Source organism: Lontra canadensis, unplaced genomic scaffold (assembly GCF_010015895.1).
Source record: "Lontra canadensis isolate GAN:19392208 unplaced genomic scaffold, GSC_riverotter_1.0 scaffold53, whole genome shotgun sequence".
Taxonomy (NCBI): Eukaryota; Metazoa; Chordata; class Mammalia; order Carnivora; family Mustelidae; genus Lontra; species Lontra canadensis.
The window spans coordinates 9,407,065-9,434,223 of record NW_022631047.1 but is presented as its reverse complement, the minus strand read 5'-3'; the positions used below and the strand labels follow the sequence as shown (position 1 = coordinate 9,434,223).

The 27,159-nt window shown below is 55.9% G+C and overlaps 4 protein-coding genes and 1 long non-coding RNA gene across 7 annotated transcripts; 3 read left to right on the top strand and 2 right to left on the bottom strand.

Annotated features, from left to right (window-relative positions):
- The first annotated feature begins 1 nt into the window (after position 1).
- Positions 2-6,160, top strand: GNB3 (G protein subunit beta 3). Its single transcript, XM_032874718.1, has 10 exons — positions 2-178; positions 430-516; positions 794-832; positions 2,066-2,172; positions 2,254-2,317; positions 2,433-2,595; positions 2,685-2,751; positions 2,844-3,045; positions 4,111-4,327; positions 5,172-6,160. The coding sequence occupies exons 2-10, from the start codon at positions 460-462 to the stop codon at positions 5,276-5,278; spliced, it is 1,023 nt and encodes a 340-aa protein (XP_032730609.1). The 5' UTR covers positions 2-178; positions 430-459; the 3' UTR covers positions 5,279-6,160.
- Positions 2,398-4,172, bottom strand: LOC116877776. The gene is made up of 3 exons (XR_004384706.1): positions 4,088-4,172; positions 3,762-3,764; positions 2,398-2,409 (listed from the first exon to the last, which is right to left on the bottom strand). It is a non-coding gene; the product is annotated as an uncharacterized LOC116877776 (long non-coding RNA).
- Positions 6,161-6,977: 817 nt separating the features above from the next.
- CDCA3 (cell division cycle associated 3) lies at positions 6,978-9,626 on the bottom strand. 3 transcript variants are annotated; one of them, XM_032874721.1, is made up of 7 exons: positions 8,988-9,626; positions 8,599-8,774; positions 8,221-8,350; positions 7,941-7,975; positions 7,682-7,838; positions 7,458-7,561; positions 6,978-7,331 (listed from the first exon to the last, which is right to left on the bottom strand). In XM_032874721.1, the coding sequence occupies exons 2-7, from the start codon at positions 8,716-8,718 to the stop codon at positions 7,173-7,175; spliced, it is 705 nt and encodes a 234-aa protein (XP_032730612.1). In that variant the 5' UTR covers positions 8,719-8,774; positions 8,988-9,626; the 3' UTR covers positions 6,978-7,172. The 3 variants fall into 3 exon arrangements, with proteins under 3 accessions (XP_032730612.1, XP_032730611.1, XP_032730610.1); XM_032874720.1 differs by having other exon boundaries at positions 7,682-7,975; positions 8,599-8,893; XM_032874719.1 differs by having other exon boundaries at positions 7,682-7,975.
- A 116-nt stretch (positions 9,627-9,742) lies between these two features.
- Positions 9,743-22,936, top strand: USP5 (ubiquitin specific peptidase 5). The gene is given in 21 exon segments (XM_032874717.1): positions 9,743-10,060; positions 13,013-13,138; positions 13,403-13,435; positions 13,437-13,470; positions 13,666-13,799; positions 13,956-14,101; positions 14,337-14,521; positions 14,999-15,093; positions 15,937-16,130; positions 16,781-16,852; positions 17,137-17,224; positions 17,352-17,477; positions 17,874-18,027; positions 18,354-18,528; positions 19,156-19,244; positions 19,871-20,062; positions 20,590-20,733; positions 20,812-20,957; positions 21,167-21,320; positions 21,573-21,657; positions 22,282-22,936. Coding segments are annotated over 21 exon segments (2,676 nt in total). The 5' UTR covers positions 9,743-9,850; the 3' UTR covers positions 22,376-22,936.
- Positions 22,937-23,665: 729 nt separating this feature from the next.
- TPI1 (triosephosphate isomerase 1) lies at positions 23,666-27,068 on the top strand. Its single transcript, XM_032874716.1, has 7 exons — positions 23,666-23,930; positions 25,117-25,240; positions 25,353-25,437; positions 25,512-25,644; positions 25,947-26,032; positions 26,471-26,558; positions 26,649-27,068. Exons 1-7 carry the CDS (start codon positions 23,705-23,707, stop codon positions 26,765-26,767), a joined length of 861 nt encoding a protein of 286 aa, XP_032730607.1. The 5' UTR covers positions 23,666-23,704; the 3' UTR covers positions 26,768-27,068.
- The last annotated feature ends 91 nt before the right edge of the window (positions 27,069-27,159 follow it).

Genomic DNA, 27,159 nt, shown 5'->3' with positions numbered 1-27,159 from the left:
CCTACCTTCTCTGTCAGTGCTCCCCCCAACCCCCCCCTACCCAGAGCTGGGGCCAGGCCAGGCCAGCTCTTCTGGCAGCAGAGCTGGGGCAGGTGACGGGTTGGCATCGCCGCTGAGGGAGTGAAGAGGCGCCTGGAAGCAGAGCTGGAAACCCGGGAGAGGTCCAATCAGAGTCCAAGTAAGGGGGAGCTGGCGTAGTTTTGGGACTGGGGCTGGGGGCTGCAGGCTGCAGGGAGGGCTCAGGCAGGGCCAGGCTTGGCTGTACGGGACTCCAGATGTGGAGGGGCTCGTGGGGAGCTGGTGCGGCCTGCCCCCCAGGCATCTCTCTACTTCTTGTAGTGGGCTCCAGGCCTTGAGTCTGGAGTGGGCGCAAGGGACAGGAACATGGCCGGTTGGGGACCACCTACTCCTATCCCATGTTCCTGACAGGAGCCGGAGCTACCCCTCAACCAGTCAGCCATGGGGGAGATGGAGCAACTACGGCAGGAAGCGGAGCAGCTCAAGAAGCAGATTGCTGTAACCCCAGAACTCTCCCATCAGGGGACCCTAGAAAACATGGAACCCGGGACATGAGGGAGTGTGGACTTGGGGGTGGGGGAAGGAGGCTGGATTAGCTCTTGAGCAACACCGTAGAGACCCCTGACCTGGAAGTGACCAGAGACTTTCTGAACTTGGGTCTCATATTTAAGATGCCCCCAAACCCTAGAGGCCCAAGCCCACCCACCTCAGAGGCCCATGCACCCACTACCCCCACCTTGCCCTTATGCCTGCCTGATGGCCGCTTTCCCCCCAGGATGCCCGGAAAGCCTGCGCTGACATTACTCTGGCAGAGGTGAGACCTCCTTGTCCCCCTGAGGCAGGCCTGAGGGGAAGGGAGGGGAGGGGAAGGGAGGGGAAGGGAGGGGAGCTCCTTGACCAGCAGCAGCCTGGTGCCTGAGCTTTAGTACAGCGTGTCCTTGGAATGAGGAACGGCATTAATTAATTCATTCAACAAACATTTAGTGAGATCTGCTCTGGGCCAGGCCCCTTATTGGAATCTAAGGTTGCAGATGCTGTCTCTGTCCTCAATCAGAAGGTGAGAATGGTTATACCCCCTCGAAGGGTGGCGAGGAGGAAGCGAGGGATGGACTTACGAGCGATTTCTAGTCTCCTAACAGTGTACTGCATCAATTCTAAGTCATGTATTTCACATTCTGACATCTCTGAGATCGAGACGCAGCCCAACATAGGCAGGCGATGCTCGACGGTTAGAATCGGCGGCGTCTTTTTCCCTTCTCAGTGATACCTAAAAGCATGGTGCTTCGTAGAGCTGGCAGCATCTCATGTCCGATTAAATACATTAACAGTGAGGGTGAACGGCGAACCCTTGCCGGGAGCCCCACACTGGGCTAAGCTGCTTCAATACATAATTTCATTTAATTTCTATGACAACCCCATAAGTTGATGCTATAAACCTCATTCTACAGATGAGCAAACAAGCTCAGAGAGGGCAAGCAACTTGCCCAGGACAACAAAGCAAGTAAATGACAAGTCAAGGCCATGGACTTGAGCCCCAGCCTAAATTGAGAGACTGGGTGGAGTGTAAGGGCCATAGGACCACAAATTTCAGGAGGTGCAGTTCAGGGTTGCCCTGGCTGCCCCAGGGAAGCCTGTGGAAGAGACAGCCAGGCCACAGTGTCGTGTGGGACCAGGCCTCCTAGGGGCTCGGAACGGTGGATGTGTGCCTCTCTTCCCAAGTCCGTGTTCGGTGACATCATGCTGGCAGCTTGAAGTTGGTCAAGGTGGGAGTATTTCCATGATGGACAGCTCTCTCCCGCCCCCATCTCCTCCAGCAGCCCACACTGGAGAGATGCTTCTTAAACACTTGGCAATGTGCCACTGGCCATGTCTGGTCTCTCCCACCTCAGTTGAAGCCGCCGCAGGGCAGGGACATATTTCTCCAAGGCTGGGGGCCTGACCCCAGAGCCTGGCATAGAACAGAACCTGGTCCAGATTGGTGGCCAGGACACTGATATCCAGGCATGTGCCCTACTCACCCTGATTTCTAGTGTCCCCTTTTCTGCAGCTGGTGTCAGGCCTAGAGGTCGTTGGAAGAGTCCAGATGCGGACACGGCGGACGTTAAGGGGACACCTGGCCAAGATCTATGCTATGCACTGGGCCACCGACTCCAAGTGAGGCTTGAGGGCCACCCAGGGGTGGGGATGGGAGGCAGAAAGGAGAGGCTTGGGTGACGTGGGCTGCCCTGTCCCCAGGCTGCTGGTAAGTGCCTCGCAAGACGGGAAGCTGATCGTGTGGGATACCTACACCACCAATAAGGTACTGGCCTCACCAGCCCCCCATTGCCCTCCGCTTCCTGGGGGACATTGTGCCTCCTCACTTCCATCCTCCCCGACCTAGGAGCTCAGCTCCTGCTCTGCCCGCCCCCCTGCAGGTGCATGCCATCCCACTGCGCTCCTCCTGGGTCATGACCTGTGCCTACGCCCCATCAGGGAACTTCGTGGCCTGTGGGGGGCTGGACAACATGTGCTCCATCTACAGCCTCAAGTCCCGTGAGGGCAATGTCAAGGTCAGCCGGGAGCTCTCTGCTCACACAGGTGAGTGAGTGACCCTCTCTTCCCATCCCTCTTGAGAGAGGCCCAGGGACTTCACTCTGCAGCCAGGGCGCTGTCCTCACCACCCCCAGGTTATCTCTCCTGCTGCCGCTTCCTGGATGACAACAACATCGTGACTAGCTCCGGGGACACCACTTGGTGAGGACTGAACACTGTGGATGCCGGGGCTTGGGGTGCAGCTCTGGCCTGGCCTTTCTGTGACAGTGACAGCGTGCCCCTCCTCCCGCCAGTGCTCTGTGGGATATCGAGACCGGGCAGCAGAAGACGGTGTTTGTGGGGCATACTGGGGACTGCATGAGTCTGGCTGTCTCTCCTGACTTCAAGCTCTTCATTTCGGGAGCCTGTGACGCCAGTGCCAAGCTCTGGGATGTGCGGGAGGGAACCTGTCGGCAGACTTTCACTGGCCATGAGTCTGACATCAATGCTATCTGCGTGAGCACCCCTCTGCGCCCCAGCTCCCGAGACCTCCTCACCGGGCCCCCCCCACACAGCCTACATTCCTTCCCTAGTTCCCTCCCCCTCTCCTTTTAACTTTCCTGGTGGGAATAATTTCATCTTACAGAAAGGCTGTGAGAGTCACGGAAACAGCCCTCATCTACCCTTCACCCATATTCACTGCTGACATTTGACCACGTTTGCCTTATCGTTCTCTGTAGATGGAGGGAGGGATGGATGGAAAGACAGACACAGACACCTAGATATATTTTATTATCTTTTTTTTTCTCCTCTTTGGAGAGTAAGTTGCAGATACCATGCCTCTGTACCCCTTAAGTACTTCAGTACGTGTTTCTTAAAAACAAGGCCACTCTCTAACACAGCTGCCGTATAATTCTTAAAATCAGATTGAATAATGACACAGTAGAGTCCACAGCCTATATCCATTCTCATTTCACCAGTCATCTCAAGAATATCCTTAAAAGCCATGGTTTTTTCTGACTAGGAACATGCATTGCATTCCCTTGTTATATCTTTTCACTTTCTTTTAAACCCGAAAAACTTTTTTCTACCTTTCTTTGTCTTTCGGGCCATTGACCTCTTTGAAGAGTGCCACCCCATTTTCTTGAAGATTTGTGTCCCTTTGAGTTTATCTGACATTTCCGCGTGATGAGATTCAGGTCATGCCTTTGCCCTTGGCCCTCTGCGTCCACACCCTGATCCCGCCCGGAGCCGGGAGTCGGAGTGGGAGTCGGGGACAGCCTCCGCCCTTCTAGCCATGTGACCCTGGGCAAGCCGCCCGCCCTCCTTCAGCCTCATGCTCCTGCCGGCAACATGCAAATAATGCCTGCCTGCGGCTCTGCCAGGCAGTGAGGGGCAAGTGGAGGGTGTAGGGCAGCCACTGGCATGCAGCTGGTGTGGGACAAATGTCATTGGCGAAGAGTGCCGGGGACAGGATAGGCAGAGGCTGCGGGAAAGCGCTTGCCCTGGAGCCCTCAGGATGAGAGAGGTCTCAGGCCACCCAGGTCTGAGTCCTGACCCCCTTGCCGCCTGTACCCTCAGTTCTTCCCCAATGGAGAGGCCATCTGCACAGGCTCGGACGATGCCTCCTGCCGCCTGTTTGACCTGCGGGCAGACCAGGAGCTGACTACCTACTCCCATGAGAGCATCATCTGTGGTATCACATCTGTGGCCTTCTCCCTCAGCGGCCGCCTGCTCTTTGCAGGCTATGACGACTTCAACTGCAACGTCTGGGACTCCATGAAGTGTGAGCGTGTGGGTAAGGGCCAGCCCCGCCCCCCTACCGCCACCTCAGCGGGAAGGACCTTCTTACTAGCTCTCTTTTCTGGGACCCTTTCCCCTGTGCCCTAATTACCGAATGACACTGAGCTCTACCCCTAGAATCCAGTCCCCCTTGGTTTCCCAACCTAGGACCATCATCTCTAGAGGCCTGTCTCCACCGCCCAGTGCTCTAGCTGCTTTCTGCCAAAGGAGCTCCTGTGTCACCTGAGACCCGTGGACCTTGAATGTCCAGTCACTTCTGGATTTCCAGGGCCTATGAAGTGTTAGGGCCATCCACCGGAGGAAGGGGCAATCTCGGGGAACTGTAATAAGCAGAATCAAGGCCACCCCAACCTAGGGGCTTAACAAGGACCACCCTGATCTGAAGCTGAATCAGATCGTGTGGCTTCTCTTGGGAGAGGCCAGGTGCTGAATGAAAATACCACTGGCCAGAGAGTCAGGATCCAAATCTGAATTCTGTTGCTTAGGGTCCAAGGGCCTGAGGGCAACTCACTTCTCTCTGGGCCTCAGTCTCTTCCTTTGAAAACTCAGGAATGAGACAAAAGAGCTACCTCCCCCTTTTCTAGGGTCCATCAAGGTGCTCCTTGCTTTTTTCATAGCACACTGGTGTGGCCGACCTCTCCTGTCCCTCTCGGCCCCCCACCCTGCCCTCCACAGGGATTGGCCTCAAGAGAAATCCTGCCCCTTAGGGTAATCCTCTTTGAGTCCCCGCCAAAGGCTGAGAGTCATGGCCAATGTAACCTAGGATTCCCGTGGACGCACATGTGCTCTTTGCCAAAGCAGCATGGGCTAACAAGCTGACTTGTCTCCCTCTTCCTCAGGCATGCTCTCTGGCCATGACAACAGGGTCAGCTGCCTGGGGGTCACAGCTGATGGGATGGCTGTGGCCACAGGCTCCTGGGACAGCTTCCTCAAAGTCTGGAACTAAGGAGGCTGGAGGAGAGGAGGTAAAAGGCCATGAAGACAATCAGCGGCCCCCTCCCCTGCCCCATTTTCTTTTAAGGTTTTTTTTCTTCTATGCCCCAGCTGCCACCCCCACCCAGCTTTGTCCTTTGAGGGCAGTGGGGAAAATGGGGAATATGCCTTTGGGAGGCAGCATCAGGGACACAGGGGCAAAGAACTGCCCCATCTCCTCCCATGGCCTCCCCTCTCCATGGTCCTGCAGCTTCTCCTGTCCTGAGCAAGGATAACTGGCCCTTCCCCAGCCCTGGGTGGGCCTGGCACGCTTCTGGTCTGAGGCCCCAGGCCCTGGAATTCCGCCCCCCGCCCCCAGAGCCGCTACCTTTGTCCAGACCTGGGTGGCAGAGGGTGCTCAGTCCTGTGACTATGGCTCTGGCACACATTAGGATCCTGGCCCCCTTCTTCAGGTTTTCTCCACTTTCTACCTTCTTTATTTCCCTCCTAAAGGACCTGAAATAAACCGTAGTGCCCGGTGTATGTCTGTGATGTTTGGCTTCTGCCCCACTTCTGTTGCCAAAAAGGCACAGGCCCAACTTAAGTAATGAGGTATTACAGGTGCAGTGATAAAGGCTGGGTACCAAACAGCTGGGGGGCAGAAAGTGCGGGGGAGGTGGAAGCCCAAGCCTCATGGAGAAGGCAAGAGACAGATAAGGAGAAGGTATTCTCTAGGTGGCCAGCGGAGCATCTGTCCAATGATTCACTACCACCGGCCCACCTGCATGTGTATAGGAAGGTTATGCTGAGAAGGAATCCGATTACAGCAGTACTTGAATACCAGCGGAGACTTTATCCTAAGGGCAATGGGGAGCCACTGAAGAGTTCTGAGCAGAGGAGTCACATGGTCAGTTGTGTTTCTCAGAAAGGTCACCCTGGCAGCAGTGTAGGTGGATGGAATGGTGGGAGGGGAGACTGGAAGAAAACTAGGCAGGAGGGAGATGGCCAGAAATCTAGAGCAGGAGGGACCCCTGGGGGCTCAGTCGGTTAAGCTGCTGGCTGCCTTTGGCTGAGGTCACGATCCCAGAATCCTGGGATCGAGTCCAGCATCAGGCTCCTTGTTCAGCAGGGAGCCTGCTTCTCCCTCTGCCTGCTGCTTCCCCTGCTTGGGCGCTTGCTTACTCTCTCTCTGACAAATAAATAAATAAAATCTTTAAAAAAAAAAAATAAGAGCGTTAAGGACATGGGGGCAAAGAAAGGGATGGGGAAGAGATGAAAGATAACAGAATCACCAAGATTTAGTGCTTGAGTATGGGATATTAAGAGGGAGCCATCCAAGATAATGGCCAAGGTCCAGGTTTGGGCAACAGGGAGGATAATGCTGTTATTCCTAGGGATAGAGAATAGGGTATGAGGAAGAGTTTTGGGGGAAAGAGCACAAATTCAGCTTTAGACAAACTGACTCTGTAGTTCCTACAGGGCAGTTGGATAAAGATCAGGGCTAGTTGGAGGGACATGAAATTACCAGAATATAAGTAAATGATAGTTAAAGCTCTAGAAGGGCACACCTAGGGAGTGCAAGGAGGAAAAGGCCAAGGACGGAGCTCTGGGGAACACCAGGACTTTCGGGAAGCGTGTGAAAGTGGCTTGGAAGACAGGGAACCCAAGTTCCCCAGGCTGCTTCTCTACCTACAGTAGCCCACTGCAAGGTTTAGGTAGAACATTGAAAAACATCATTTAAAACCACTTTCTTTAATATACAAGAAACACATAAGACACAAAGCCCAAGAAAGCACGGAGTCCCCGAGCCAGGAGTTTAGGGAGGGTTGAAGACAACGAGCCTTTCCAGTCTCCCAGGAAAAGATGGGATGGAGGGGACGCAACATCACTCGGCCCCGGGTGAAGCCAGTGCTGGGGCCACGCTCGGCCTAGTTCTCCACCAAGTTTGGAAAGTGCTGATTTTCTTTGTCCTGGTCCTGGCCCTGCTCCCATACTCGGCCTCCAGTTTTCAGAAGTCGTCCAGTTCCCAGAATGGCCCCTTCCTTTAGCTCCCTAGCATTTTCACTCAGGGCAGAAGGCCGCTTACCCTGCCAAAAGCGGTGTGTGATTTGGAGGAGGGAGGGAGGTTGTTCAGGAGAGGGAAGATATGGTAAAAAGGCCTCCCACCCTCCAGCCTGCCTTGGTCAGTAAGTTTTCACCCTCTCCCCCTTTACCTGTCGTGGTGCCAGAGTTCCGGGGGAGTTGTCATCCTGTAGGATGGTGAGGGGAGATCTCCCTAGTACCTTGCCATTTGCTTTCCGTCTATTGTGCTTAGAACCTAGGGTGGGTAAGGTGTTAAAGCAAAAGCCAAAATTAGGGGCTTACAGTTTATTCTTTCTACACTGATCCGTTGACATCCCTGTTTCTTTTCCCTCTACCTTGCCCTTAGATTCTGTACCTGAAGATCGGGGCGTCTCAGGGTCTCTTGAAGGCTTGTCCGAGCCCTGGCTGGCCATGGGGGTTTCTGAGGGTTGTCCTGCTTCCTCCTTGGAGAACACCTGCTTGGAGGGGAGCTCAGTCTGGCTGCAGGGTGGCGTCTGGTCCTCAAGGGAAAACTGGGTGCCCAGAGGCAAGTCCAATTCAGAAGATGAAGTTGCCTCTAAGGGCTGAACAGGCTCTGGGGGCAGATTCGATTTGGGGGCTTCGGTCTCAAATACTTCACTCAGCTGCTTCACCAGTGGGCTTGAGGGTTCTAGAGGGGAGAAGTCAAGTGAAATAGTGGCAAATCATTCAGCAAGGAGGAAAAGATACAGGAGCTTTAGGATTCATGCCCTGGTGGGTGTGGGATGGGGAAGAGAGAAATCAAGGCGAGAGGAGAAACGTTGAGAGAAGAGTGAGATTGGTTCAAAGCAAGAGGATGGAGAAGATGGCTTTATTAGCCCAACCCACGGATCCTAGGTGACAGCCTTACCGGAGTTTCCTGGGCCCACCATTTACCTCCGGTGCTGGTCTTCATAGGTGTGCGTGCAATGCCAAGGGTAGGAGAGCGGGGATCTGAGTCTTGGGCCTGATCGGGACCCTCCAGCTGCTCCCCTGCTGGTAGGTTGGGCTGTGGAGAACTCTCCACCTGGCAGAACCAAAGGCTACAAGTCTGGACCTGGACTCTTTCTTCCCTCCCAGGTCTCTAGGCCCTGGTGGATAGTCCAGGCAGGCAAGGCCAAAGCCCTCGGGAATACAGCCTGCCCCATCCGGATTAAGAAAGTGGAAAACTGGGCCTCGGATTAGAAAGAAGAGGGCGCGAGGGCTTTCTCAGAATGAGGCTAGGCAGAGGCCCACGAAGGCCGACTCTGCCTTCCCCACCCGGTCCCGGCGTACCTGGATGGGAGTGCGCAGGATGCCGGCACTGGGTGAACGCGGGTCCGCCACTCGGGCCAGGAGCTTGTTGTGCGGCGGAGGCCGCGCCGGGGTGACCGGGGCGCTCTTGGCTGAGCCCATCTCATCCAGGAGGAATAAGGTGGGGCAGGGCCCGGCCGGGGGCGAGGAGGGGACGCCTGTGAGAAATGACTCAGGTCTCAGCCATTAACTCGACCACGTCTGACCTCTGACTGCAGACCACCCGATCTTCCCGGTTCCCGGCCGAGGAGCCTTCCGGCCGCCCGGCCAGAGGCCTCTGTGGAGATAATGACTGACGCAACTGACAGGCCGGCTCATTCCGGGCCCGCTGGGCCCTCTAACTTACTCGCTAATGAACTCAAATCACTTACCAGGCCCCGATTCCTCTTCTGGGTGCACCGCAGCTGGAGCCTCAACTCCCGACGCCGAGTTTCAAACCTCCCGCCACGCCCCCTGCTTTGACTCTATTGGTGGAGCTGACGCAGGCTCCTCCGGGCCTCCTTGTGAGACCCGCCTCCAGTGCGGGACGCCATTGGGCGGGGGCGATGTCTATCATGAGAACCGTGGGGCCAAGGAGCAGCGGCTCGGCTGGCCCAGGGCTGACACCGCCCTGCTCAGGGGACTTTTGTTCCGCAACGGGTTTCGAGCTGTCCGTTGTGAGACTTTGAGGCGTGCCGGTCTTCGCTTTTAACACCTTCAGTTTCAAAACCCAAAGAATTTTATAAAAAAAAAAATAGAGTCATGAGTTTTTACGCGATTTTGTACAGATCCAACTGGAGATGTAGTTATGAAGGTTTTTTCTGAGGCGACAGAGCTAGTAATCCTTATTGGCTGACGGAGTTATCAATCACTCGGCACGACCCTCTCATACTCCACCTCATTGGACAGCCCCTGTTCAAATACCAAGAGTACAACTGGCCTTCTACTTTCCGATTGGACAGGACCCAGGAAAGTTTCTGGGATTGATTGGTTTAAACAACCGTCAGTTTCTGCTCTTCGATAGAAGACCTGCGAAGGGACCGTAGGGGTCCCAGAATCCGAGCATCCAAAACTCCGGGACCCTCCTCGCTGCTCTACATGCGCTCTGCCCTTGGGAGCGTGGGATTGGTTCTCTCGACCATCGCTTGCATTAGAAGCGCTTTTCATTGGCGTTAGTCAAGAGTGGGGCAGAGGGCGGAGCACTAGTAGGCAGGCTACGTCCAACTGCCACTCTCGCGCGTCCTCCCTTTAGCGCATGTACCTAACGCGTAGTGCTCATTGGCCGGCAAGCCTAGGGGGTGGGGGACTGGGAACGGTGGGAGCCGCTGTGTGTGGAGGAGCTGCTGCCGGTGTCATGGCGGAGCTGAGTGAGGAGGCGCTGCTGTCAGTATTACCGACGATCCGGGTTCCTAAGGCTGGAGACCGGGTCCACAAAGACGAGTGCGCCTTCTCTTTCGACACACCGGTAAGCCCATTCCTCACGCCCGCAGCGAGCACGACTTCCTTCCATCGCCCTGGTCATTCTGCCGGGGCCTGCAAGGCTTGGGCTACCGCCTTCCTGCGATGCACCATGGGACTTGTAGTCTCCCACGCTCCTCCCTGCCGTTGCATTTAATTAGCCGGAGCTGTCGTATGACTACCGCCCCCGGAAGCCACCGCGCCTGCCTCGCCCGTTCCCCCTCTCGTGGAGCACTGTGGGGATCGTAGTCGCTCTCTCCCCTCATTGCCGTTCCAAGGTAGAGGCGCATCCGACCGTCGGACTACATCCCCCAAGTGGACCCCTGCGAAAGCCTGGGAGTTGGCCTTGCCTGCCGCGCACGGCCCTCCGGGTTTTGTAGTCTCGTGTGGGAGGGATGGGGCGACCCCGCACGGTCCGGGGCCGGGGTTAGGGTTGGAGGGTGGGGACTGCAGTTCGTGGGCGCCTAGTAGTCTGGAGGGGACTGTGAAGAAGGCCGGTTCTGAGAAGGGCCGAGTTAGAGAGACTCCACCCATGGTTAATGTAGACAGGGGGCGGGGAGGTGGGTCATTGGTGGTAGGGAGGAGAGAGAGAAGAAGGGAGGAAAGCTCTAGTCGTTTCTCCTTTGAGGTGACCTGGGACTGCAGCCCCCTCTCTTTTTCCCGCCCGTCACAGAGAGCAGAGGGAACCCTTTTAAAAGTATTCCCAGGGAGACGGTGTCTTTCGTGGAGGATACTAAGACCCCTTTCCCATCCCGCTCCCACTCTCGACTAGTTAGACAAAGCCTCCACCCATACCATGCTTCACGTTTTGCAGGCTCCACCCGGAACCTCCCTTCCTGCAGTTCTGCCTTCCTGTGTCACCCTCAAGCGGAGACTAGCCTTTGGCCTGGCCAGAGCCTTAACTGAGAGGGCAGCAGCCCGGTTGGGATCCGCCCCCCTCGCTACCCCTCCCGACGAGCGGCCGCTGGGCCCTGCCCAGGGTATTGAGCCAGACCAGCTCATGGCTGGGAAAACTGCAAGTCAGAGTGGAAAGGCTTCATTAATGCATCACCAGTGCTGAGTATAGCAGCATGATCTAAGGCCCAGTTCAGGATCATCACTGCGATTTGTGGTTTGCTTGGTTTGCTAGGCTTTGATCTGAGCCTCAGACAATGTGCAGCTTCTCTGGAGTCTGGCTTTGGCAAAGCTAAAAGAGGACGGCTCAGAGCAGAGCTCCAGGGTTCCCAAGTCTTGAGGAAACCAGTGTATTTTTATTTCCAACCAAGGAGTTCGGTTACCCGGGAGCTCCCACATGCCACCCAGTTCATCAAGTGCGGGGTGAAGCGCTGTCTTTCTCAGGAGGGAAAGGTTTTTCTTAATTACCAACAGATGGTAGAAGTCAGTGGGTCCCTCTTCACACTCCTGTCTGTCTCTCTTTAGTAACTGCTTCAAATAATCCAAATGGTGTTTTTGTAAGCTTGTTATACTTTCCTCCTGTCATCCCAAATCAGGAGATCTCCAGTGTGGCTTAGTTGCTTTCCTAACTGACTTCCGGCATGTTTGATGATCTTCAGATTGTGTTCATGGTAGGAAGGGAGCTTATTTGACCTCCCTGATGAAAAATGTCCCATTTGCTCCTCAACTTTGTAATCCACACTGTTCTAGGGAGTGGTACAGAGCAATCAATGGGACCAAGAACTGCCTTAGAGAGTGCCCTATTTTTCATATCACAGATAATTTTTCAAGGCCACTGAGGCATGTATTCAAGGCAGAAGATGCCTGTCGTAGCTCAGATCTGAGGCAAGACTCTTGTTTTCTCCGATTACCTCCTCCACCTTATCCATCACTATTCACAAAGGCACTGGCAGACTTGTTCCATTTTAGAGAAGCTCATCCTCTCTCCTTAGCTGTGATTTGGGGTGGACCCTTGTTTTTCTCTGATTTCTTCCTGGGTTATATGTGTTTTAGCCCTCTTAGCAGGTGCTGCTAGATTATTCTATGGGGGGAATGGCTTTGAGGTTGGCAGTTGATGGACTTCAGTGGGGGTTTTAGTTATTGGTCAGAGGGGAGGCAGCTGGGTAGTGGCTGGAGAATGCTGGTCTTCGTGTCCCTGCCAAACGAGACCCAGGTATAGCAGTGAGCCCCGGACAAGGCATTGTTACCCTGGAGCTAGGCTTTAGCAGGAAAGGAGGGAGAAGACCCAGTGTAGACCAAGGTTTAATGACCTAGTAGGGTGTGGTAAAGGAAAAGTCTGGGCTTGCTGGCAAGCTCAGGAATTGGGTGTATTGTTCAAGTGCTAGCATCTCTGCTCCTCAAGTCCGGAAGGTTTTCTGAGTCCTGGAGATGAGACAGGGTGTTGTGTCCCTGCTTTAGGTTATGTGTCTGGCATGCAGGCCTTTCCTCTCCTGGGAAAGGACCCCTTTTCCCTCTGAATATAATCACTGGCCCTGGAAATCCATAGTATTTGACTCCAATTTACCTCAAGGAAAGAGGAAAAGGGGAGTGCCTAGGTGGCTCCAACAATTAGGCGTCTGCCGTTGGCTCAGGTCATGAACCTGGGGTCCTGCTTAGTGGGGAACTTGTCTCTCCTTCTCCCCCTGCTTGTGCACGCTCTCTCTTTCTCTCTCTCAAATAAATTAATAAAATCTTAAAAAAAAAAAAAAAAAGTAAAGGGAGTTCTCTGCAATTGATTGGAAGGCTCCAGAGCCCAAAGAAGGATCAAGAAGGAAGAGGAATGATGACTGACAGGTGTTTTTCCGCCCCTGGTATCCGTGGTTGTTATCAAATTCATAGGAGAGGGGCGAGAATCTTTGCCATATACCAGGTCCTAAAAGGCTAAATGACTTCCCGAGAGCCACGTGGTGTTGGAGAACAGAGCCTTTCTTTTGGAAACCAGCAACGTCCGGCCTTGGGCCTTGGTTTCCCCACCTGGCAAGGCTGTATCCTCCCTGTGCTTTCCCCCCTGCCTCTTGTACTACAGGAGTCTGAGGGTGGCCTGTACATCTGCATGAACACATTCCTGGGCTTTGGGAAACAGTATGTGGAGAGACATTTCAACAAGACAGGCCAGCGAGTCTACCTGCACCTCCGGAGGACCCGGCGCCCGGTAGGGACAGGGCTGGGGCGAGGCCGGGGGACATTGATGCTCCACTGCACCTCCATTTTGAATCTGTCTCTTCCATTCTGACCTCCTATTGGCCTCGATTTCCCCCTCTCACCTATTTCTGTTGGTATCATTAGAACTCAGCACCCGTGTTTTTTTTTAGTTCCGTTCCCTTCTAAGATTAACCCACTCTGTCCTGTCCATCCTCCCCATTTGTCCCTTCCCTGGTACCCATTGCTGATCCTGGCCCTTCCTGCCTGATTTCAGAAGGAAGAGGACACCACTACAAGCACTGGAGATCCCCCCCCGTAAGAAGCCCACCCGGTTGGCAATTGGTGAGTTCCATTATGGTCCCGTTCTTCCTGAACTGGTCTTCCCTGCTCTCAGGCATTCCAGGAAAGCCCCAGAAGAATGGGCCTGATCAGTGACCCTAGAGCTCTGGAGGGGGACACAAGGAGATGCTGTACGGGAGGAGGGACATTTACCTGTGGTGGTCATCCTACCCTCCCTCCTCTTCCCTGTTTTACCAGGCATGGAAGGCGGATTTGACCTCAGCGAGGAGAAATTTGAATATGATGAGGATGTGAAGATTGTTATCTTGCCGGATTACCTGGAGATTGCCCGGGATGGGTTGGGGGGACTGCCTGACATTGTCAGAGATCGGGTATGAATACCATCCCACCCTACTAGGGACTCTAGGGCTAGTGGGGCCCGAGCAGTGAAGTCTTAGGCAAGCCCTGAGAAAGCTGGAGACTGAGGGGTAGAGGGACAGGGGACGGGGGAGGGCTGGGTGCCATCTCTGACCCTCTGCTTCCCCCAGGTGACCAGTGCGGTGGAGGCCCTGCTGTCAGCTGACTCAGCCTCCCGCAAGCAGGAGGTGCAGGCCTGGGATGGAGAAGTACGACAGGTGTCTAAGCATGCCTTCAACCTCAAGCAGCTGGACAACCCAGCTCGAATCCCTCCCTGGTGAGGCCTGGCCCCTCCACCTTGTGGTACAACTCCCCAGAGCATGGCAGAGAGGCCACCCTCCCGGGGGATCTGGTGGGAGAGAGGGTCGGGAGCAGGCTAAGGAGGGGGACTAGGGGAGATGAACTCAGCAAAAGGACATCGAAAGGAGAGAAGAGGGAGCTGTTGGACTGGCAGGGGGCCAATGCCATTACCCCTGACTCCTGTTTCAGTGACTTTCTTCTCCCCGGGTTAGTGGCTGGAAGTGTTCCAAATGTGACATGAGAGAGAACCTGTGGCTCAACTTGACAGATGGCTCCATTCTCTGTGGCCGACGCTACTTCGATGGCAGCGGGGGCAACAACCATGCCGTGGAGCACTACAGGGAGACCGGCTACCCGTTAGCTGTCAAGCTGGGCACCATCACACCTGATGGAGCCGGTACTCCCGCCCCTCCCCCTTTTCCCTCCCTGCTGGAGTGTGTCTTAACTGTTATTCGTTGCATATGACAGAACATGTCCGTGCGTTCTCTTGATAAACAATGAAAATGTTGCAGATGAGACTAAATCTTCAGTTAACCCACCAAATCCCAGTCCTTTTCTTAGAGGTTACCAGCATTATCTGTTTAATGAGTATCCTTCCAACTCCTCTGAGCCTAACACCCTACCCTGCACGGTAGAGTGACAAGTAACTCCAGTCCTCGCCCTCTTTCACACCATCATCCCTGACAGCCAGTCTCCAAAGGGCCGGTGACCATAACCATGACCGCACTGCCTCTCAGCACCGCCAAAGAGGGCTGCCTTTATGGGCTCATGCTTCTGTCCCACCAGCGCCCCCATGGGGCAGGGAGTGGGATTGGAGGCCTGGCCAGTCCAGAGCTGCCCCCTCTGACCCCACTCTTCCTGCCTCCTGCCCTAGACGTTTACTCCTATGATGAGGATGACATGGTCCTGGACCCCAACCTGGCTGAGCACCTGTCCCACTTTGGCATTGACATGCTAAAGATGCAGAAGGTGAGGTCCCCTTCGGATTCCAATGCTCCTCATCCCTCCCTGCCAGGCCCATCCCAGCCTGAGGCTGAAGCAGTGTGTCAGCGGCAGCTGCCACAGTTATCCCAGTCCCCAGGACATTTGCGCTTCCTTTGAAAAGCTTTCTAGAATCATTTATTCACTCATTGAATACTACTGAGTACCTACTATACGCTAGGCACTGTGTGACTAAGACAGACTCATATTCTAGACAGAAAGGCAGACACTTATCATCTGCTCAGGAAAATGAGTGACTAACCACAAACCGAGGGGTGCTGGGAAAGAGACCTAGAGGGGCGCCTGGGTGGCTCAGTGGGTTGAGCATCTGACTCTTGATCTCAGCTCAGGTCTTGATCTTAGGGTTGTGAGTTCAAGCCCTGTGTTGGGTTCTATGCCCAGTGTGGCACCTAACTCAAAACAAACAAACAAACAAACAAACAACACAGAGAGACAGACCGGCGCTGCAGGAGTGGTGTATACCAGGAGGACCGGGCCAGTCGAGGGGATCGAGGCAGTGATACCTGCGTGCAGAGCTGAGGGGTGAGAAGGGTTAACTTCAGAATGGAAAAAATACTTCAAGTGGAGGGAATCCCATTCATTTCTTTTTGTCACCTGGGCAGAGGCCTGATGACTCAAGGCATAGGAACCAATTGCGTATGACCTTCCAGAACTGGGACTAGGACTAGCCAGTGTGTATCCTGTATGAGAGTCCGTAATCATACACATTCGAAGCTCTGGCTGGGGACCGTCCCGGATGCTATGAGGGATCAGAGTGAAAAATCCAGGACTGAGTTTCTCACCGGGTCTGAAGTGCCCCTTCCCTTGTAGACGGACAAGACGATGACGGAACTGGAGATCGATATGAACCAGCGGATCGGTGAATGGGAGCTGATCCAGGAGTTGGGTGTGCCCCTGAAGCCCCTGTTTGGGCCTGGCTACACGGGCATCCGGAACCTGGGTAACAGCTGCTACCTCAACTCGGTGGTCCAGGTGCTCTTCAGCATCCCCGACTTCCAGAGGAAGTAAGTGGAACCCCCTCCCCATAACTGTGGACCCCTGCCCCACAGCTCTGCTGGACGCCAGCCTCTAGGCCACACTCCTTAAGCCACCGTCAGGACCTCTGTGTTCTGGCTCAGTCTTCGTTCCTGTGACACTGTGGCTGGCGCACACCCATCAGTTCGAGCAGCACTGTCCCCCAGCCCCACAGGTCCCACTGAGGGCAGAACACCGATCCCAGGGCGCTCCCTGGCCTTCTGCCTGACTCAGTGGGGAGGGGAGGCTCTCTCTACTTGAGACCAGTGACAGCAGATGAGGACCTGCTGTGGCCATGTAGCCCCTGGGGAAAGGGGAGGGCCTGGGACACTAGGAGAAAGACCTCTTTCATCCCAGATAATGGAAGCTGTCCTTACCCTTCTCCCAGGCTGCCTTCTCCCTTCCCCTGGCTCACTCCTGGGGAGGAGACTGGGAAAGAAGGTAGCGGAGTGAACTATGCTGGCACAGTGGGAAGGGAAGGAAGGGCAGGTTGCTGGGAAGAAGGGGGACTCTGTGGTTCAACCCCGTAACTCCCCACTCTGGAGGGAGCCTATTCCCTGAGCAAGTGGGTAATACTTCCTCCCCTTTCCCTTGGAGCCCATGCCAAAGCACCTCTAATTATGCTTCCTTTGGCTCTTAGGTATGTGGATAAGCTGGAGAAGATCTTCCAGAATGCCCCGACGGACCCTACCCAAGACTTCAGCACCCAGGTGTATGTAGCCAGGTCCTGTGTACAGAGGCTCCTGAGAGCCTCGCTGCCCCCATGCCTTCTTTCTCCTCCACGACCACCGCCTGGAGTGGGCAGTAGCGTAGTGTTTGCCTCCAGCCGTGCTGTCTGCCTCGACTTGGGCTCCTGGGAAGTCTGCGGTTTTTCACATTGTAGAGAGTTGCCTAAGGGCCATCAGCAGAGATTGAGTTGGGGAGGAAAGACACAAAGAGAGGTCAGATGGTCATTAGTGGACTGAAGCTAAATGGTTCTCTTGGATGTTAACGCAGGGCCAAACTGGGCCACGGCCTGCTCTCGGGAGAGTATTCCAAGCCAGCCCCGGAATCAGGCGATGGGGAGCAGGTCCCAGACCAAAAGGTGAGTCTGGGACTCTATCCCTTTCAGGCTCTGGAATTAAGGGGAGACTGAGGTCTGGGAGATGTCTAGAAAAGGCCCGTTGTGGCCTCTTGAGCCCCAGCTGAATCGCTGCGCTGGCTCTACCTAGGAAGTTCAAGATGGCATCGCCCCTCGGATGTTCAAGGCCCTCATTGGCAAGGGTCACCCTGAGTTCTCCACCAACCGGCAGCAGGATGCCCAAGAGTTCTTTCTTCACCTCATCAACATGGTGGAGGTAAGAGCTGGCAAGATGGCAAGGAGGCCGTTCCACACTCCCTTCCTCTGATGCAGCTCTCGCCTGTCTCCCTCCTGCCCATTCTTTCCAGTCAGCCCCAGTCAGGCCCTCCCTGGGACACGGGGAGTCTCCGTGCACCGGGTCTTCCCCGTGAGTAGCAGGTGCCCCCGTGGAGACTGGGAAAGCTAAGCAGCGATCCTTTTGCTCAATGGGTTTGCAGCTGAATGCAGGATACACCCAGAGAAAATGAGATGAGGATGCTTATTGCCTGCAGAGAAAAATACCAATATGTTCCACCACTGTCTCCTATGATGGCACCGGGGTGAGGCCCCAGGGTCAGGCCCCCGTTCCCCTCCCTGACCGCGCAGACCTCCTCACCCTGGCTCTTTCCTGTAGAGGAATTGTCGGAGCTCTGAAAACCCTAACGAGGTGTTCCGCTTTTTGGTGGAGGAGAAGATCAAGTGCCTGGCCACAGAGAAGGTCAAGTACACCCAGCGAGTTGACTATATCATGCAGCTTCCTGTGCCCATGGACACAGCCCTTAACAAAGGCAGGTTGCTCCCAGCAAGGCCTGGGTGTGGTGGGGCTGTGAGGCCTGGGAGGGGCGCTAGGACACATATGGAAGCAGAGCCCACGGGGTGCCCTCCTTCCCCAGCTGGGAGTCCAGAGCAGGGCTGTCTCGGGGAGGTAGGAGCACCTTGGCTTGTCAGCGCTGTGCTGGGGCCAAAGGCAAGATCAGCCGTGCATGGGTCACGTGGGTTTGGAGAGCAGGGGACAGCTGACATCGTCCTGGCCCCAGGGCCGGTCTGGCCAGGCAAAAAAGGAGGGCAAGAGGCTGTAGCCTCTGAAGAACTCACCCACCAATTCTGTCAACAGAGGAGCTTCTCGAGTATGAGGAGAAGAAGCGGCAGGCTGAGGAGGAGAAACTGCCACTACCAGAGCTGGTCCGGGCCCAGGTACCCTTCAGCTCCTGCCTGGAGGCCTACGGGGCCCCGGAGCAGGTGGATGACTTCTGGAGCACAGCCCTGCAGGCCAAATCTGTAGCTGTCAAGTAAGTCCTGGTGGTCTGCACCTCCGGTTTTGGGCCGCTGTCAGGGTGATCCCAGAGATATCCTCTGCCTCGTTCTCAGTCTTCTGTCCCTTCCTGGTTGGCTCCTCAGGGCTGTAACCGTTGGAGCTGGCTCTGAGGGAAGCAAGAGGCCCCAGCAGCAGTCGATGTGGATGATTGCCACATCCCCTTGTCCTGTCCCTGTCACGCCGTCTTCTCTTGTGGGACAGGGTCACGTTCTAGTGCAGCTTCTGTCTACTCGTGCCCTCGGTTTTGGCAGGGCAAAGACACACAGTCTGCATTTTGGACAGAGTTTGGATTTCTAGCAAATGGCCTGAGTTTGAGCCTCATTCTTTCGTTGGCATAGGCTTGAGATCTGAAAGCGTGTTTTGGTCTTAAGGGATTTCAGCCATTCTCCCCCCTCCCACCCCCACCCCTTTGACAGGCCCCTGGCTTCTGCTGCTCCTTGTATGCAGATGCTCTGATGTCTGCCCAGGGCAAGATAAGAATCTGAAGTGTCTTCTGGGCTCTCAGGTCTTCTACGCATGAGAGGCTGAACCCCAGGGTGGGGGTTTCAGGAGAAGAGAACTTTGGGATTCTCTGGGTACCAGAATGCTCTCTCTTCCCTAGGACCACACGATTTGCCTCTTTCCCTGACTACCTGGTCATCCAGATCAAGAAGTTCACCTTCGGCTTAGACTGGGTGCCCAAGAAACTGGGTATGGTGGCTGGGACGAGCGAGGGAGGTTAAGCAGAAAATGCTAGAAAAACAAGGGGCCTTACCATGTGTAACCTAGCGTTTCTCCAACTTTCCTCTAAAGGAGGAAAACATTACCCTCAGTATTTCAAAATGAGCCGAGTTTGAAAAGCATGGACTAAAAATAGTAAAGCACTTGATTTTACACTGATGATTCAGAACCAAAAGCGGATCTCACGGTGTTACTTTTATACTTGGTAAGAGGTTCTCATTTAGATAATCTTGAAACGGTTCTCCCAAGTCTTACTGCCCCAACGGCTTTGAGAACTACTGATTTCACCTCATGTCCTGTCCTGATAAGTCGAGACCCACAGAGGTATGAGATCGTTGCGCTGTACGAGTCGGAGGCCCCCGCTCTTGTCCATAGCATATCTCAGGTAGCTCTAGGACTAGAGGCCAGGCCTCCTGATTCCCAGGCCCACCATTACGTGACACCAGGATCCCCGCGACTGGAACCGCTCTGAGCAGCTCCTTATTACAGAGCAGTGCCACGGTGTGGGGCAGGGCTTTGAGGAACCCCAAGTGCTTTCTCCAGGAGGGCCCCAGGGAGCTGCCAAGGTGACCCTTTTCCCACCATTGCGATCACAGACGTGTCCATTGAGATGCCGGAGGAGCTGGACATCTCCCAGTTGAGGGGTGCAGGGCTGCAGCCTGGAGAGGAGGAGCTGCCTGACATTGCCCCACCCCTGGTCACTCCGGATGAGCCCAAAGGTAGCCTTGGTTTCTATGGCAACGAAGACGAAGACTCCTTCTGCTCCCCTCACTTCTCCTCTCCGACATGTTAGTGACTCTTCTTCCTGCCTGTCTCTATCTTCTTTGCCAATGGGGGTCTTTTCTGCCTGCCTCCCCTTGACCCTGTCCTTTGTGTTTCTCCTGCCCTTCCTTTCAAATCTCCCTTGCCCTCTTGATGGATGTGAGGACTGACTAGAGCACTCCCAGCCGCATTCTCTGTGTGGATGGCAGTAGCGCTGGCCAGTTGCCTCTCTGCCCTTGTCACCTCATCACTTGGGGGTGGGGACAGGCAGGCATCATACTCCAGAAATGGGGCCCATTCTGTGAGAATGGGTGAGGTGGGGGATCTATGAGAGAGCTTTAGCCTCAGTTCTGTGTCTCTAGTACTGCGGGATCCACATCATGGCGTGCCACCATTTTGGTTCTGGAGTAAGGTGCCAGGCCATGGAAGGAAAATGCATGGAATGGGGGTGGGGGGGTTGGGAGAGGGCTGGGGGGCTGGACCGTGGGAGACAGGAGGGGCAGATAGTGGCCCACGGAGTCGTGTTACCATGCCCTCACTCCTCCCCCCACAGCACCCATGTTGGACGAATCGGTCATCATCCAGCTGGTGGAGATGGGCTTCCCTATGGATGCCTGCCGCAAGGCTGTCTACTACACGGGCAACAGTGGGGCTGAGGCCGCCATGAACTGGGTCATGTCACATATGGACGATCCAGGTAGGCTGGGCTGGGCAGCAGGGTGGGACAGGGCCCCCATCCGCCCCCACACACACTCCAACCCCTTCACCCCCGCAGATTTTGCAAACCCCCTCATCCTGCCTGGCTCCAGCGGGCCTGGCTCCACTAGTGCAGCAGCTGACCCCCCACCGGAGGACTGCGTGAGCACCATCGTTTCCATGGGCTTTTCCCGGGACCAGGCCCTGAAAGCTCTTCGGGCCACGGTATGGGGTGCCCCTGGCTGAGGACTGGGGGCCCATGGGGAAGAACGGGTGGCGGTGAGGTTCCATCCTTTGTGAGCCAGACCTTTGTGGGACAGCCCAGGCCGAGGCTTCCTCCCTTTTGTGGCTGCGCTGAGGGAGCTGAGGCCTTCACTGGTGGTTTTTCTTGCCCTGAACTTGTTGGAAAGAGTAACGCTTCCCTCCTCTCGAAGAACAATAGTTTAGAAAGGGCTGTGGACTGGATCTTCAGTCACATTGATGACCTGGATGCAGAAGCCGCCATGGACATCTCGGAGGGCCGCTCGGCTGCCGACTCCATCTCCGAGTCCGTGCCAGTGGGACCTAAAGTCCGGGATGGGCCTGGAAGTGAGTGTCCCTGGGAAGCAGGATGGGCCAGTGGAGTCTAGTCAGTCTGCTACCAGTTCCTCATTCCCATGCAGCTCTGCTTCCCTCAAGAAGCAGAGGGGGCAGAAGCTTCTTTCCACTGACGTGGCTTCTGAAGGTGGGATTCTAGGAGGCCAAGACAGACTTGTGACCCAGTCACTGCCCCCCAGTCCCTGAGACTGGCGTCCTGAGTTTGCGCTGGTGCTCAGGGACCCCTCTCGTTGTCTCCTCTAGAGTATCAGCTTTTTGCCTTCATCAGTCACATGGGCACCTCTACCATGTGTGGTCACTATGTCTGCCACATCAAGAAGGAAGGCAGGTGAGGGGCTGGCAGGGCACATTCGGAACTGGGGAGTGCTGGTGGGGAAGAATGGGGACATCCTGAAGTCTTCAGGATATTTGTGGGAGAAGGTAAAGGGCTGCTGGGGGGATGGGGTGGCGCAGAGACACCAGAAATGCATAGAACGCCTGACCGCAGGGATCAGCCGATGACAGAAAGCCCAAGGCCACCTGCTTTTCTCAATAAAGTTTTATTGAGCATAAGCACACTTACTCATGTAGGTGTCGTTGGTGGCTGTTTCCACACTGCAGCAGGAAAGTTGAGTAATTGTGTCAGAGACCAGATGGCCTGCAAAACCTAAACTACTTACTGGCTGGCCCTTTCCAGAAAGAGTTGGTGGTCCTGGGCCTGGAAGGAGTGGGTGGGGGTGGCCAAAGAGGTGCTGGAGGATCTGAAAACCAAGCCCAGAATGGGATTGGGATACTCCCTTCAGGCAGGTAGCAGCTAGCCTGTGGGTGCAGGGGCCCAGGTTGAGAATGTGGGGGACCTTTGCCCCGGCATCACCGGGATCTACTCCAGGGGCTGTGTCAGAGACTAACTGATGCGGAGTGGATGCCCAGTCTGTTCATCCTTCTCCACCCTCCCCCCCGCCCGCCTCCCCAGGTGGGTGATCTACAATGACCAGAAAGTGTGTGCCTCTGAGAAGCCACCCAAGGACCTGGGCTACATCTACTTCTACCAGAGAGTGGCCAGCTAAGAGCCTGCCCTGACCCCTTACTGCTGAGGACAGGGGACAGACCATCTGGCATGAGGGATAGGGGCTGAGGGATGGACTTCAGCCACCACCACCCCTGCTCTGTGCCCTTTTTCTTTTTGTCTTCAGCAGCAGGGAAGAAGCTCGAGGCCACAGGAGAATGGCCAAGCAAAGCTGGGAACACTGGAGAGACTTTGGGGATAGAGCAGGATGGGGATGGCAGGGGCCGGCCACCTGTCGTGAGGAGACTTTGTTGCTTTCCCCGCCCCTTGAAGCCACAGTGCTCTGCTTCTCTGTGTAACCCTGCCGGCCCCTGATGTGGAGGGGGGCTTGTTTGTGTGTGCGCCTGGGTGTAGCTTTGTGCAGCCTCTTCCACGGGGAGGGGGCGTCCGTGCCTCCCCTCCCTCTTTGTGTTTGCTCCCTGTGTGGTCAGGCAAGGAGGGCTGTGAGGGAAATGGGGATCCCCGTCGCCCTCCAGCCTGTCTTTCCCCAACCCTGTCTCTTCCCTGCCCTTCTCTGGAAAATGCCAAAATACACGATGTGAATAAAAAGTACAATGGCTAAGTTGTGTCCTGTTTGGTACGTGGAGGGAGACCGATCTTGTCTGGGGCCAGCAGGAGAGCTGCCTCTGCCCCCTCCCTGGGCCGTTCTCTACTTTCACTATTTCTAGAGCTCTTTGGAAATGGGCTGTGAGATGGGGGCGGGGGAGCAAGCACTGGGGCAGTGCAAGAAAGCTAGGGGTTGGATACTGTCAGATCAGGGGCAGTGAAGTGGGATGACACAGAGCAAAGATGGGGGTGAAGAACTCTGCCGTCCCTCCGGCAGTCACACCAGAGGGGGTCCCAAGTGCCAAGGGCCGCCCCTCCCCCTCTGAACCCTCCTACTGGCCGCGTAGCTGTGGGACTGCCCTCCCTCCCCCCATAGGTCAAAGGTGCCTGCTCAGCAATCAGGGATGCAGCTACTCCGACGGGGGGGTTAGCGGAGGGAAGAAGTCCTTTTCTCAGAGTTGGAGACCTGCCCCCTCAGAGCTCCCTCGGTCCGGGCCAGCAATGCGATCTCAGGCCAAGCAGTCGGGAGTCCAAGCTCCTCTTGGAAGCACCTCTGGCCCCTGGGGGGCTGTAGTCAGTGAAGTGGGGCTCCCCCGAGGGTGGGTTCTCGCCTCCCCCGGAAAGCCAGGCGGCGGGGTCGAAGCGCCCGAGCCCCCGGACGCCCCTGGAACGTTACTACAATGAGGGGGGAGGAGTCACATCCCAGCCTTGCAACAGCGGCGGCGGGCGGCGGACCCGGGCGGCGGCGGCGGGCGGGGCTTCCAGGCGCGGGGCCGGACTAACCATGGCCGAGGGCGGGGAGGAGGCGGAGTTCTGCCTCACGGCGCTCTACATAAGCGGCCAGTGGCAGCGGCTGCGCGCTGCTTCTGACCTTCAGGGTGTCGGCAGCAGCGCCATGGCGCCCTCCAGGAAGTTCTTCGTCGGGGGGAACTGGAAGATGAACGGGCGGAAGAAGAACCTGGGGGAGCTCATCACCACTCTGAACGCAGCCAAGGTGCCGGCCGACACCGGTAAGCCCTGCCCGGGCGGGGGCGGGGGCCGGGATTGGGGGAGGTCGGGCGTGGCAAGCGCCCTCTCCCGAGCCCGCTTAGCCGGGTGTCCGCGTGGACCTGGATGCAGGGCTGGGCGCGAGGGCGGGTGGGGGTCGGGACTTTGACTCGGCAGCCGCAATACCGGGGGTGGGTCGAGGGGGGGAAAGGCGGGCTACATGTAAGGGTGCCCTCGGATCGTGGGGCGGGAGGGGATTTCTGGGGTCACCGTGGGTGAACTTGGCCCCGGGACCCTACGGGAGCCGGGGATAGGAACGGAGCCCCTGCGGACGATCACTGGAGGCTTGCGACGGCCCCGCCGTGTGGGGGAGGAGGCTGAGCCTGCGTGCGGGGATCCAGCTACCTGCCCCCTCGTCCGTATGTTTCGTGCGCCGGCGCACGTAGCCCGCGACTCCTCCCCGCGCCTTGCTGGGCGGGCCGAGTCCCCCCACCCCCGGGCGGCGGTGGCCTCCTGAGCTCTCCGCTCTATCCTTCACTGGCGAGGATGGCGCCTGCCTTCCCACGAAGGGGTTGAGCAGGTTCCAAACAAGATGGGCAATTGGGGAATGAGGAGCGATCCTACAGCCTTCTGCAGGCTGAAAATGGGAAAACGCAAGGCCTCGATGAGCTTGTCACACACACACCCCCTGCCACCCACGGGCAAAGAATGCTGTCCTCGGCCCTTACCCTCCCACTCACCTCAGTCACAGAAACACCGGCCTGATCAAAAGAAGCCCTGGTTTATTCCCCAAAGACCCCAATATAATACCCCAGGAGTTGGCACTTTTTGCTTTTGCTAAAAATCCTTGCCTGGGGGCGGTAGGGATGGACTATTTTAGAAGGGAGGCGTGGTTGGCTCCAAGAGAATGCTGAGTCTAGGAGGTGCCTAGGCCCAGAATAGCCTGGGGAAATCAGAACCAGAGCTGTTAAAGAGCAGAGGGCAGGGTGAGGGCCATGGCCTCCCAGGGACACCTGGAAGGCTCAAGGAGTTGGGTATGGCCCAGCTGGGCTGGGAAGTGGACAAAGATGATCTTGCTGGAGTGAAAAGGGCTGGAAGGCAGAACTGAGAAATAAGGTGAAGGCGAGGGCCCTCCAGAACACTGGATGGAGCCCGGAGAATGGCTTCCTTGTGACCTCATTCCCTTGTGCCATCATTGCCACTCTCCAGAAGTGGTTTGTGCACCCCCCACCGCCTACATCGACTTTGCCAGGCAGAAGCTGGACGCCAAGATTGCTGTGGCTGCACAGAACTGCTACAAAGTGACGAACGGGGCCTTCACTGGGGAGATCAGGTGAGATGCAGGCAGGAGGGGGGCCTGTGCGGACCTTCCCCTCACTTCCCTTTTTGAGGGGAGAGCCACAGGTGGGCTCTTGGCTGAAACATGGCTTTCTCTCTTCCTTTAGCCCTGGCATGATCAAAGACTGTGGAGCCACGTGGGTAGTCCTGGGGCACTCTGAAAGAAGGCACGTCTTTGGGGAGTCAGATGAGGTTAGTAACCAGGAAGGGAGGTAAGAGATGCCTTATTCCAAGGGGGTTGTGTCACCAAATCTGTTCCTCAACAGCTGATTGGACAGAAAGTGGCCCATGCCCTGGCAGAGGGACTTGGAGTAATTGCCTGCATTGGGGAGAAGCTAGATGAGAGGGAAGCTGGCATCACTGAGAAGGTTGTTTTTGAGCAAACCAAGGTCATCGCAGGTAACTCTGGAAAAGGGGACCTTTGAGCCTGACCAGGGCTAGAGGCACAGAGGGTGGGGTCAGATGCCCTGCAGCCTGACTTGATCCCCATCCCATGCTGATACAGGAAGGGGGAAGGGGGAGGGTGAGAACCCTTGCATCCTCCGTATCACTTCTGTTCCTGCCCAGATGGTATAGATGCACTTGGAGTTCCTCCAACAGCCACCAGGGGGCACTAGGCCACCACCGTTCTTGATCCCCTGGGCAATGGGCTGGCTAGCTCCTTCCTGTTCATCCCTTCATTTGTGATCTCTGTCCCGCAGATAATGTGAAAGACTGGAGCAAGGTTGTCCTGGCCTATGAGCCTGTATGGGCCATTGGGACTGGCAAGACTGCAACACCCCAACAGGTAACCGAGCCCAGGAGCTCTGCTCCTCCCCTACCTGCCTGCGCAGGACTGGACTGCAACAGAGATCACCTGAGCCAACCCCTAATTTTAAAGACAGGAGCCCCCAGGGTTCCTGCCTCGCTCAGTAAGTAGAGCATGTGACTCTTGATCTTGGGGTCGGGAGTCCAAGCGCCGTGCTCAATGTAGAGATTACTTTAAAAAAATAAAATACCTAAAAATAATAATAGTAAAGACAGGAATCCCCAAGTCCAGAGTAGAGTGAGTTGTCCAAGGACATCCATTCCAGGGTCTGGGTGGTACTGGAGCTGTGGCATTCTGACTCAGATCTCAGGGTTCTTGCCCTGAAACCACACTGCCTCTCTTCACTGGGGCCCAGGGTCTTTTAGCCTTTGAGTGAAAGGCAGGAAAAGGCTTACTTCATCTGGCTTCTTGTTCTAGGCCCAGGAAGTACACGAAAAGCTCCGCGGATGGCTTAAGTCCAACGTCTCTGACGCCGTGGCTCAGAGCACCCGTATCATTTATGGAGGTAAGTGGGTTTGGCTCCCACCTGATACAGGGGTGGACTCGGACCTCCTAGCCCATCCCTGACCATTCCCTCTTTCTTCTCCCTTCCCAGGTTCTGTGACTGGAGCAACCTGCAAGGAGCTGGCCAGCCAGCCTGATGTGGATGGCTTCCTCGTGGGCGGGGCTTCCCTCAAGCCAGAGTTTGTGGATATCATCAATGCCAAACAATAAGCCCCCCGGCCATATTCCCTGTTCTTCCTGCTAAGCCAGGGACTAGATAGCTCAGAAGCTCAGTAACAGTGCTCCTCCCCCACCCCCCACCCCACACATGCTTCTGATGGTGTCGTCCCCTTTGTGGCCAAAGTATACCTCTTCCTTAATGTTTACACCTTCCCCTGTAATGGCTGGGACCAGGCCAATCCCTTCTCCACATAACAAACGATTGGAACGAAACATGTCACCAAGGTGGCTTCTCAATGGCTGAGAGATGGAAGGGGTGGCATTTGTTTGTGGGCCCCCTCAGACCCCAGTGAAGGCAGGAGAGAGAAGCCATCCTCGTCTCCCATCTCGCTCCCTGAGGCCAGGGGCTGAGCGAACGCCCTGTCCTTCACCCAGAGGCCAGA

Coding starts and splice junctions, on each gene's coding strand:
- TPI1 (XM_032874716.1), top strand. CDS start 23,705: ATGGCCGAGGGCGGGGAGGAGGCGGAGTTCTGCCTCACGGCGCTCTAC. Junction 25,241..25,352: donor GCCTTCACTGGGGAGATCAG/GTGAGATGCAGG, acceptor CTCTTCCTTTAG/CCCTGGCATGATCAAAGACT. Junction 26,033..26,470: donor AGACTGCAACACCCCAACAG/GTAACCGAGCCC, acceptor TTCTTGTTCTAG/GCCCAGGAAGTACACGAAAA.
- GNB3 (XM_032874718.1), top strand. CDS start 460: ATGGGGGAGATGGAGCAACTACGGCAGGAAGCGGAGCAGCTCAAGAAG. Junction 833..2,065: donor CTGACATTACTCTGGCAGAG/GTGAGACCTCCT, acceptor CCTTTTCTGCAG/CTGGTGTCAGGCCTAGAGGT. Junction 2,173..2,253: donor CACTGGGCCACCGACTCCAA/GTGAGGCTTGAG, acceptor CCCTGTCCCCAG/GCTGCTGGTAAGTGCCTCGC.
- CDCA3 (XM_032874720.1), bottom strand. CDS start 8,718: ATGGGCTCAGCCAAGAGCGCCCCGGTCACCCCGGCGCGGCCTCCGCCG. Junction 7,562..7,681: donor TGAGACGCCCCGATCTTCAG/GTACAGAATCTA, acceptor TACCCACCCTAG/GTTCTAAGCACAATAGACGG. Junction 7,332..7,457: donor GAACTCTGGCACCACGACAG/GTAAAGGGGGAG, acceptor CGCTTTTGGCAG/GGTAAGCGGCCTTCTGCCCT.